Below are 12186 nucleotides of genomic sequence, written 5' to 3' on the forward strand. Positions count from 1 at the left end.
AACCATCTCCCAGATTCGGTCCGGAGGGCAGACACCCTCTCTACTTTTAAGAGTAGGCTTCAAACTTTCCTTTTTGATAAAGCTTATAATTAGGGCCGGCCAGGCTTGTCCTGGACCAGATCCTAGTTTATGCTGCTATATGCTTAGACTGCAGGGGGACTCCCACTCCCATGATGCACTGAGCTCCTTTATCCATCCATCTATAGCCATTAACATTCATGTACCACTAATGCATTCAATAACCTAAACTTCTTCCCCGGAGTTGTCTGTGCTTTCTCGTCTCACAGGCAATCTGGGCCTGTAGACGTCCGGATGACAGATTCCAGTCCCGGACCTTCTAGCTTCGATGTTGATTTTCTATGTGCTTCTCTCTCTCTCTCCTATTCTTGCTCTCTCTCCTCTCTACCCCAACCGGTCGAGGCAGATGTTCTCCCACTTTGAGCCTGGTTCTGCCTGAGGTTTCTTCTTTAAAAGGGAGTTTTTTCTTGCCATTGTCGCTAAGTGCTTGCTCATGTGGGAATGTTGGGTCTCTTTAAAATTAAAACCTGAAGAGTTCGGTTTAGAACCTGCTCTATGTGTAAAGTGCCTTGAGATAACTTTGTTGTGATTTTTAGCGTTATACAAATAAAGATTGATTGATTGATTGATTGATTGAGAAATGTATTCAATAAAACATGCACACTGGTTAATATCCAATACTTTAAATGCAATAATATGTGGGCACCACACACAAAACATACTGATAAGCAAAATCTCAGACACATTCAGTGACATTGTGAAATTCAGACATTAATGTAGCACGTCTCAGACCTGCCTGAGTCACATTAATAACTGTTTTCTAACACTTGACATTGACTATGATTTTAGGCTTTTGTGCTGAAATGTGGAGAAAAGCCTGAAACACATTCAAACAGATGCAAAACAAAGGCAAATTACATTCAGCTGCAAATCTTTATGTGCACGTTTAAGCGGGTATATCATAAATCATTTGTGGATAGGACCTTAAAAAATGGAGCAGACTGTGGGTGCAAATGCTGCACGATTCATGGTGCTTATTGGCGGTTTCTTCTTCTGAAGTCAAGATTCAAGTGTCAATGTGCTCTTCCTCTTCCAGATGAACCACTTCCTGAACCATCCCAGCGTGGTTAATTTTCACCAAATGTCTCCTCACACCTGTTAATTAATCGCCTATAGAAAGAAAAGTCAACATTGACTTTCCAAGACACTTTGCATGGTATCCATCTATGCCAAAAGTTTGTTCTATTTGCCCTAATTAAGAGATCCTGTATCCTGATCCTTTTCTTGGCAACATTTTATATTCAAGGTTTTTTATTGTGACTGTGAAGCGTTTTAAAAAAATGTTGTATAAATGTATAAAAAGTGCTACATAAGCTTTATTTGCTTAAAGCATGTGAATGGAGCTGCAGATCAAGTTGGGCTGCCTGGACTAGCTTGCAAGCATCACCTCATTAAATCCCTGATAAGCTGAATGAACCTTAAACTTACACATTAGTGTTACACATTATTTATACTTTTATAACTATTTATATAACTATCATGTAAATGCAGCATATTTGAACACAATACTTTGTGTAATACTCCTAAACACGTTAGGTCACTAGATGGCAATAAAGCCAAAGTAAGAATATATGACAAAAAGACCAATTGAAAAGACAGAAATACAGTCAAAGGGTATCATATATTCACTTAAGTTGTTTGTGTTTGTGTCTGATTTTGTAATTATTTGTACTAATTATATCTGTTATGGTCATTCTTTAAACAAGGTATGACTTAGAGTTAATAAATATTTTTGAGTGTAATATTGGAATAGATGTAAATGTTACAGTTTATAGCAATAGCTTTGCTTAATAGAGCTTAAGCTAAACTAGTTCTTTGTATGTCATTCTTTAAGACAGTGTAAAGAAAAAGTACTTTGAAATTCATCTCAAATTGTTAATTATTATTGTGTTAGAAAATAGACATCAATGTGCTTAAAATGGATATGGCAATGTGAAGTTGAAATTTTGAGTAATTTTAAATTTAAAAAATGGCTATTAAGGAAATGTTTGAATTGTTCTTGACTGGCCATGTCAATATATCAGTGTGAGTCAGTAACAGTTTGACCTCTCCTAATATAGGATATCACACAAGTATGACAGATTTCTTGTAGAGTGGTTACTGTTGTATATTATACAAATATATGTAAGTAAGTAAGTCAAGTTTTTCCCTTATCTTACATTTCCTCCTGTTGAGGTGGTCTCCAAAGGAAGATACAGAGTGGGGCGAAGAGGATATTTACAATTCCAGTTATGGCCATGAGCCATGGGAAGCCAATTGCTGCCACTATAGGACCTCCAATAGCTGGACCTTTGGAAGCAGGAGACAATAAGCAGAGTTATATCATATTATTGCTATAACAACATGGCAATATTAAAAATAAATATAATAAAGTAAAACACACAAATAAAGATTGCATATGTTTGGTACCGTATTTAAACATACATACTACATAAATATTTGGCAAGTCAAACCATTTTATGAGACTGAAGTTTGATATAAGTTTTTTGTCATAATAGAGCTATAGTTGCATAATGATGAAATATGTTTACCTACAGAGAATCCAATGCAGACTGCGGCATCTGCAATAGCATAAACAGTACCATACACTGGCACATACCTCAGGTCGACCAAATAACCCATTAGAGGCATTATTGAGGACTCCACTATGCCTAGCAGAAAAAAAGATAATCATTTATATATTAACAAAAAAAAAAAAAAAAAAAGATCTATTAGATTCATTCAATCATTTGGCACATGACTTACCAACTGAAAAGCCCAAAGAAGCATTCAGAGCCATCGCATGGTAAATGTTCTTGGAAAATCCAAACTGAATATAAAAAGACAGATTTACAAATCCACATTCATTTTATGACATTTTGTCAAATAGCACTTTATTTTTTTAAATTTCATATGTACGCACGCAAGATCAAAGGAAAGAAGTGGAGATTTTTGCATAATGTATGTTAGTAGTAAACCATGAGACTCACAGAGATGGTGGTTATTCCCACCAGGATCATTCCAATAAAAGCACATAGCCATCTGTGGACAGAGAAAAACTCATATTTTATTTTTATTTTCATCTTGCTATATTTGGTCCTAAAATTTCATTTTTATATTGTGTATTTGTATTCTGTATCAGATACAGTAATTGCACTGGTAATGTCCGTGTCACATTTTGAACTACTGCCATGGTAGCCATCTACCTCTTCCACTATGCATACTTCCTGGAATCTGTAAGCATCTCACAATTGTCTTCAGTGAGTGTTCATAGTATCCATGGTAGAGATTTACTGGCTTAGACTCACTAGCATGGTACTGGTATTAACAGCAATGTACAGAAGCAAGCATTCTAATACGCAGAAATGCAGTATTCTCTTGACATCGTGCATTGTTATTAATGCCCACTGCTTTCAATACTTAGGATGGGTTAAATGCAGAGACTGAATTTCATTGTACAACTATGTCTTATAGTTTTGTCCCTCCTAGAGTGTGTGCACAAGTCGAAATTTTCTATCACCATTTATAGTGAGGTACTTTTTTAAAAACAAAGTTATTACTGCATAATTAACAATATTGTGCAATGTTGTAATATGTAAAATGTACCGGGTAGATGAAATTTTATTGTGTATTTTAGTCCTGCAACCTAAGTGCCCACACAGGCACGAAGAGAACATGCAAACTCCACACAGATGGGCCCCATCTGGCTCGAACCCAGAACCCTCTTATTGTGAGGCAACTAACCATTACACCACGTGCTGCCAACTTACATGAATTAATGACTGAATAAATATTTATAAAATATATGGGCCGCCTATGCATTATTTCTATGTCTTTTCTCAGGAGACTTATGTGTTCTTCCCTCCACCACCAACATACCTTCCAATTTTGTTTGATAGGTTACCAAAGACGTTGGATGCAATGAGGTAAGACACACTGTCTGGCAAGAAGACAATACCTAGCTGCCAATTGCTGACACACATGGTCTTCATCATCCATATGGGAAGTGATGACTCGATTGTGGCAATAGCCTGCATTGTAAAGCATTCAGCTCCTGGAAAGCAAAGTCGGTAGATCATTATTATTATAATTACTGTCATTTAGTATGCTCCTGATTCTCATAGTTACAAAGTGTGGAGGACCTCTGGTTCTGTATGGGATTTTCCCCCATTGTATTAACATATTAATTTTTTCTTTTAAAAATATCCTCAATGTTACTCAGTGGAGAAACGTGGGACTTTCCCAGTTAATTTAATGATACTAAAGGTTTATGCTATGACCACAGTTTTCAATCATTTCAATTTAGTTTCTGAGAAATCATGTTTTGTCTGTTATTCTGGCATAATCGACAGCTATATACTACAATACCCATGAGCATTAGCAGCTATTGCTGTTAATCAGAAGCCCCAAGTTAGAGCAGTAATGAATTCAAAATTCTTCAATACGCTTTACACTGTGGATTGTAAAATCACTTTTCTCAACACATCTGTCCTCTCTCCTTCCTAGATGCCATCACACTGTCTTTATAAATACATGTCATTGACTACTTTAAAATACCTGCAGCAATGAGAATGTATGGATCCTTCATGAGAGTCAGCAGTGAAGTCCCCTTTTCTGTCTGTAGAGAAGCACAAAAGATATTTTTAGAGGGATAACAATTTGAATGAGATTAAATAAAATCATTACAATAAAGTTTCCAATTTACTGTATTAATGTAATCTGTTATACTTTATTTTAAGAAATGATTAAGGCTCATCAGTATTGTTTTTAAACCAATTTTTTAATTAGGTTAATCAATATTGGAGTGTTCCTTAGATTTAAAGTGCCACAGGACAGTAACTGAATATGGAAACCCAACAGTCATACTTTACCTTAGCTTGCACCCGTGATGGTTGGAAAATGATGGCATGCAAACCTGTTTGTGGGTTGTGAAAAAGGACATACAACTGTTTAACATTGTTGCCTTTGTGGAAGATTATATGTTTCATTTTATAGACAACGTTACACAGTACCTCCACCCAATAAAGCGATGGCTGCCAGGACAAGGAAGGGAGCCATCTTCCCCAAAAACTGATACATCACACTGCCAAACGGAGCACCCGCTTCAGGGTATGAAAGAGATAAGTGATAAGTTACAGAGAAAAAGTTAAAAACTGGAGTAGAAACATGAAGTATTCTGGGACTCAAACTCTCACAATGGTAAATCTCTTGCCTAAAATTAAACTTGATTGATGCATATGAAGTCTATACAGTCTAACTTCCTTTGTGTACTCAAGAAATGCATGAAAAGCTCTTTCGTGAACACCTCAATACTTAAGCCATTAGTTTGTTAGTTGCACTACTTTCTTGTAGTTTATGGTATTTCTTATGCACTTGTCTACTTCCAGTCACTTTTTACTTTAATTAAAAACATTCATCAGGTCCACAAGGGGGCTCAAGTGGACTTTTCGTAGATTTCTGTTTGGAAGATTACGCATTATAAAAGAAAGGGATAATAATGAAATAAAAATTAAAAAACACTTTTTGGGGACAAATTCTATACATTTCCAGTGTTTGCTTCACAATGCGCAGTATATAACAATATCACTAAAATGTTTGGACATTCAAAATTGTATCATCTCACAATAATTGTAGTATTTTTAGGGTGGAGTGTTTTGGTATTTGGTTAGACTACAATGAAAACACAGGCCTGAAAGTAAAACTTCAATGCAACAAAAGTGAGTACACCTGGGACTTCTTCCAATTAAGAATAACTGCCTAGGCAAGGTTATAGGAGAACCTGGGTGGTGTCTAACACAAACCAGTGTCAACATAGTAAGGAATTGCCTGAACAAGAAACAGGATCATAAAGATGATAGAGGTACAAGATTGTCAGTAGGCTACACGACAGAAGCCAAGACAGAGTTGCAGCAGTAGTTTGGAGGTAAAGAAGGACCCTTGCTACCAATAACAGAAGGTGCAGTGGCCATCCTATAAAGTTACTATTTTATATCACACAATTCACTATTCACGCAACCTTGCATTGAAAAACAGATGGGCAAGTGAAAACTAAGTACCCAGTACCCAGTATGTCCCCTGACTTCAATCCAGCAGAACACTGTTAGTGTTTTAAAGAGGAATGTAAAGCAACAAAATCCCTCCAGCAAAAAACAGCTCAAAGTACCATCCGTAAAGAATGGCAGAACATCTGATAATATAACCAGTATGGACCTGTGATTGGGACCTCGGAACATTTTGTTTATCAAATGAATTGGCTTAATTCTTTTTGGGTTTTGTCAAAAACACACATAATTAAAAATATATAATGGACAGGATTTGTAATTACTTAACCTTTTAGTGATACTCAGGTGCACTCTGTATGACAGAAGTGTGTGAAGGTTTAGTGCCCAAGTCTGGAGGATGGTCATGTGGATTGAACTGGATGGCCATATATTATATTTTTTGCAATTCCAGATTTTTCCAAAATCAGGGTGTATGAGGCCATCATGGGAAATTATGCAAATCAGTATGTAGGGTAGTAGATGACAGGGACTCGTATAGAGTAGGATGCTTCTCCCAAGTTACTTGAAGCCACAAGCTCACCAAGAACTTTGTTGCAAATGCAATACACCTGAGTGGAAATCATGCAGTTTCATGAACATGTGTGAGTGAAAGATGCTAATGGTGCATTTTTATCAATCACTTTTGCAGGTACACTTGCAAGCTGAGTCTGTATACACACCTACCAACCCTAAGGCCACACCAGTGAAGGATATACCCATCGCACGCCCTCTTTCATTGTCATCTTTGTACACATCAGCCAACATACCCATTCCTGCAAAACAGAAATAATGAAATAACAATGATAAAAATAATGGGTAGAAATAAAATTATTTTACAGAGCACTGATTACATTTAATCTATAAATGTAATCTATCTGTACCTCTCATATATACAGTAAAACGTCTTTTTCGGTTAATTCATCATCTGTCATTTAAAGCGGATTCCACTCAGTAATTTATTACTATATTAATATTAATATTCAAAAGTAAATATATCTCACCTGCCACAGATAAACAGGATCCACCCACACCTTGCACTGATCTAGCCACCAGCAGTAAGATGTAGCTAGATGAAAAGGCGAACACTTCAAAAAAAAAAAAAAAAAAGAGGTGATATTTAGACATGGATATTTAAATGGATAATACATGAGAAAATAACTGTTTGTCTTTGTGGAACAAAGCTATATAATATTTATGTTTTCATCCATGAAATGAATGAAAGAGATGCCAATGTAAAGAATGGTGTGTAACTTGGCACACAACGCTTAAATGTTCCATCATGATAACAGGACAAAGACTGGTTAAAACTCACTTATCACTTCATGATAATTTATATGAATCAGACATTAAAAAAAAAAAGTGAGCTACCAGATACTAAATCGCTACAGTGGTATATAGCATTTTACCTGTTAAATCCCCTACAAGTACATTGCTGTACTTGTATGGGAAAGTCATAAATAAGTACATCAATGATTGACAAGTCCCTCATTGTTCCAAGATGTGTACCCCTTTTCTTTGAGTTTCCTACAGCCAAAAAACTACATTGCTGTACCCCAACATTAGTGAAAATATGTCATAATATTGGGAACATAATCCATATGCTGCACCTCCAAAATGTTGGTAGCATTACATGACTGTGAAATATGTTCACTCTTTATCCTCTCTTTATAGAGGTTGGCCTAGGGCCCTTACTTCCAGTGAAGAGAAATGTCAATGCTTCAGCACACCAAAACATTTTGGACAATTCTATGCTTCCAGTGCACAAAGAAAGGTCCATTAAAACACGGTTGGGTGAGTTTAGTGCGAAAGAACTCGACTAGCCCTGACCTCAACCCCATCAAACACCTTTAGGGTGAACCGGGCCTTCTCGTCCAACATCGGTTAGTAATGTCTATGGATTTAGAATGGGATGTCATAAAAGCTCCTGTAGGTGTAATGGCCAGGCGTTCCAATATTTTTGTCCATATAGTGTATCTCTTCTTGAAAAGTGGATTTACCCACTTGACTTGCCCCAAAAGGCAGCATTTTACATTTAGTAACATTATGACTTTGCCAGCACTATTAACTGAAACAAGTAGGAAAAAAGTAACAGAATTCTGGACGAATGTCATTACAACCCCAGTTAAAATTAAACAAGTAACAACAGAGCAGCCTGAGACAACTGCAAGAACATGCTGGTCAGCATAACTGGAAATACTCTGCAACATGACCCCAGTGTCTATGATTTCTATATTGTAATATTTGGCAACTATTTTTATGAAAGCAAAATGTCCCTCCTGGCTCTGGTATATTGTGACTGTATCACAGCAAAAGGAGTTATCAAACAACAACCCTTAGCTGTGTCCTGCTCACAACATACCATTGGCAGCCGTGAGATATTGCTTAAAACCTTTTTCCTAGACAACCCTACGTTGCCTGGTGTATTGGCACCCTCACTGTAAGGACCTGTATTTACTTCATGCAAAGCTGTTGTCTGTCTGAACACAGCTTGTGTGATACTTACAGGTGGTTGCTGAGAAGATTATACAAAAGCCAGCACACATGGGGATGTGATATCCAAACCTGTAAGAAAAACTGAGTGTGTGTTTTTGACCATGACAACTGGTCGCCTATTTCCCACAGATCACCAAAAGTCACCCACCTGTTAGTAAGTGGTCCAATTATGGGGTTAATGAGAAGCTGCACAGTAGACTTGCTGGCCAACAACAGTCCTACTTTAATGTTTTCTTTGTCCAGATCATCTTCCGTTTCAGAGCAGTTTGAAAGGGGGGATACCTGAGCCACTGTGGATGAATTACTGGAGACAGCTGGGTTCTGGTGTTGAGGTGCAAACGTGGAGCCCACGTTTGACTCACCAATCACTGATGTGAATGGTGAGTCAGTGCTGGTCCCAGAAGTGGTGGTGGAAGCCTGTTCAATTGTGTGCAGGTAACTGGGGAGGATTGGGACTGTGAACAAGACAAAGCGTAATAAAATCCTCGACCGTGTCCACACTAAGCCAGTTAAATCTGTAAACAACTATCAAGAACAAAAATCCTACTTTAATAGCTTGTTTAGAGGAACGTGGGGAAATACTAAATTCTTTATTTATTGACCTGAAGGTAGTCAAATTAATATATATTGAGTCTTAGTAAAAGTTCAGTTAAGAAATTGACTAAGAAAAACAAGTGGATAAAGATTTTGTCCACAACTTCAAATGAGTATACTAACATCCCCATAATATGAGACATGCTGGTACAATGTAATCGTATCCCTCCCTAGGATACAACTCTCCTTGATCCTTCTCCAGGGAGTTTTCGGTGTGTTTTTCATGCAACATATACAAACCCAATGACAGGGAAATACAGGCATTACATCTTGTTCCACGAGAAATTAAATCTATCTGCTCAAATGCCCACGTAGTATAGCATATGTAGGAAAAATACAAAGCTCTACAAACACAGGAGCCGCATTCAATGTATGTGATGTTTATTCTGATATATGTGATGATGAATCGTATCTAATGTTTAGATATAAGATGCGTGTTTCCATATTTATGATATTTGAAGAAAAAATAAGTATGGCCTTTTTATTCCTACTCTTTTTTTGTTTATGTACTTTGTTGAATTATGAACTGCTTTGAGATGTTAATCACCCTGAGTAGGTTGGGTGGTTGACCACGCACCATGATAGAACTTGGCAGCCTATCAGTCCGTGTCATGTGTAAATATGGGCGTTTTTCTATTTTCCAAAGATCCAAACAAGATCAAAATGTCTGGATTAAAGGGTGCAGGCATTACCGTTTTTTATTTATCCTGCTTCCTCATAGTCTTACACCTATGTGATTACTGTCCTTTACTTAAGTATTTCATATATACTGTTGAGTCATTTCATTTATAATAATTTACCATTTTTTAATACACACACACACACACACACACACACACACACACACACACACACACACACACACACAAACACACACACGTCTATCCCTCTTGTTGTAGAAGCAGGATTAAATGGAAATACAGTACGCTGATAAGACAAATGATTGGATAACAGGTATATGGTATGGTATATATAAAATTATGTGTGTCTGAACCTACCAACCACAGATAGTAGCATATGATCCAGGAACAAGGCAATAAACACAACAATCAGGACCATCTTCTTCAGCTGCGCCTCCTGTCTCAGCCATGACAGTAAGCCTAGGTAACACAGCAGCAGAAGTGCAGTACAGTATTTAAGCTATTATTCAAAGTTGTTTGGAAGCACTGTTGAAAAGTAAAAGCTAAAATCGCAAGACTCATATATTTTAAAATAAAAATAAACATAGATTTACCTTATCCATTTGAATTAACAAATGTGCTGACTCCTATCTATCTATCTATCTATCTATCTATCTATCTATCTATCTATCTATCTATCTATCTATCTATCTATCTATCTATCTATCTATCTATCTATCTATCTATCTATCTATCTATCTATCTATCTATCTATCTATCTATCTATCTATCTATCTATCTATCTATCTATCTATCTATTGTATAGTACAAAATATGAAAAAACATAGTCCATAGCAGTTGTATCTTGTAATTTTCTGATGTTTATATGTAGAATACATGTATTTGCTTAGGGCCTAAGTCGACAGCAATCTGAAAACTATAACCAAGAAAGCAAAACCAGAGAATATTGTAATTCAAACTTACCCATGTTTTCAGTTTTTACAGAGTTGGAGTTACAACCTGCAAGGTGTGACTTGAGGCTTAGACAGTTTGAAGTGCATCAGTCTACCTGCAACATCAGTTATCCGGCAAAGCAGGAGGGTTTACAAAGGGCAACACCTTATCCTGTTGTACAGTGTGCCACACTGACTATCTCTGCCTCAGCAGTGCGTGTAAATCGCTAAGCTGCTCTTTTTTGCACGCTTGTGTTGTTCACACAGGCTTTCTAAACAGACTTTGACTTTGCTAATGACCATCAGTAACAGCATGTTTCATATCATGTAATTATAAATCCCATTTATATTTAATTTACACAGAATAAAGTTAAGATCCATTGTGAAAAAATCAATTAATACCATGTTAGATGAGTATGTTCTTTCTGAAGGACATGTGTCTGGTTGGAGCCACATACAGTCCTCATACAGGATGGGTTAAAAAAAAAAAAAATTGATTACAGCCTATTGATATTCCCTAAACTAAACCCCCGCTGTCGCTGCACCAAGAGAAGAAAATCCTCCAAATGAAACCAAGTTTCCCCAACTAGTCAAACACAAAATAAACCACCAAACTCACTTTCAGGAGGGGAAACTGACAACAAATAATGAAAATAACAACACAAGAAAAATTTGATCATAGGAACAAAACCTAACCCCCCCCCCCCCCCCCCCCCCCCCCCCCCCCACGATTGGAATGTACTTGCTGATATTCATTTTCTACTGGCAGTATTGTTTTCTTATCCAAAAAAAACATTTTACTGTAATTTGATATTTGCCAAATTATTGCATGAGGCATTATCTTCACTACATTCAGTCTGGCCCCCATCAAAAATGTTCTAGACCTACCTCTGTCCCTCTGGGGATTGATTCAAGCACTGTGTCAGAGTGAACAAGCTCACTGAAACTATTAGGAATGAGGAGTCACGTGGTTTTTCGGGAGGGGAAGGAGATGGGTTTGAGCCCGTCTGCCATGATGGTGTACACCGCTATCGGTTGCCAGGGGCAATGTAGTCAGACCGGCATAGAGGCAGAGGAGGAAAGAAGCAACATAGAGATGCAGGAGACATTCAGAGATAGAAATAATACATGGAGAAGAAAAATGCAAAGGAAAAGGGTCCTTACAGGAACAAACTCACTGCCAGCGCCAAGCAGAGATATGAGAAGAAGCTGTCGGACATAAATAACATCGACCCATATGAGCTACCTGCAGCAGAATGGGACAGAGACCTGGACCATTTACCATCTTGCACATATATGGACATAGTAAACTACTTGGTTTTTGGCATCAGTCATTATACAATGCAAAAATTTAAAAGCCATAAATAGCTGGGAAGTTATGAGACGTTCTGCTGTGGTTGGGTAAAAGACCTGGCCATCTACAAGCCT

The 12186-nt window shown here is 37.2% G+C and overlaps 1 protein-coding gene across 1 annotated transcript; it reads right to left on the bottom strand.

The window, feature by feature from the left end:
* Positions 1-2233: 2233 nt before the first annotated feature.
* LOC134000053 (synaptic vesicular amine transporter-like) lies at positions 2234-10793 on the bottom strand. The gene is made up of 14 exons (XM_062439360.1): positions 10790-10793; positions 10184-10285; positions 8740-9046; positions 8602-8660; positions 7100-7183; positions 6779-6871; positions 5070-5159; positions 4929-4972; positions 4615-4675; positions 3937-4111; positions 3048-3099; positions 2824-2887; positions 2610-2729; positions 2234-2367 (listed from the first exon to the last, which is right to left on the bottom strand). The coding sequence occupies exons 1-14, from the start codon at positions 10791-10793 to the stop codon at positions 2234-2236; spliced, it is 1389 nt and encodes a 462-aa protein (XP_062295344.1).
* Between the last annotated feature and the right edge of the window lie 1393 nt (positions 10794-12186).

This window comes from Scomber scombrus, chromosome 18 (genome assembly GCF_963691925.1).
Source record: "Scomber scombrus chromosome 18, fScoSco1.1, whole genome shotgun sequence".
Lineage (NCBI taxonomy): Eukaryota > Metazoa > Chordata > Actinopteri > Scombriformes > Scombridae > Scomber > Scomber scombrus.

What these genes read in the sequence shown, in the direction of transcription:
- LOC134000053 (XM_062439360.1), bottom strand. An exon ending in ATCCTGTTTATCTGTGGCAG is followed by an intron (nt 6,872 to 7,099) that starts GTGAGATATATT and finishes TCTGTTTTGCAG; the next exon opens with GAATGGGTATGTTGGCTGAT. An exon ending in ATACATTCTCATTGCTGCAG is followed by an intron (nt 4,112 to 4,614) that starts GTATTTTAAAGT and finishes TTTGCTTTCCAG; the next exon opens with GAGCTGAATGCTTTACAATG.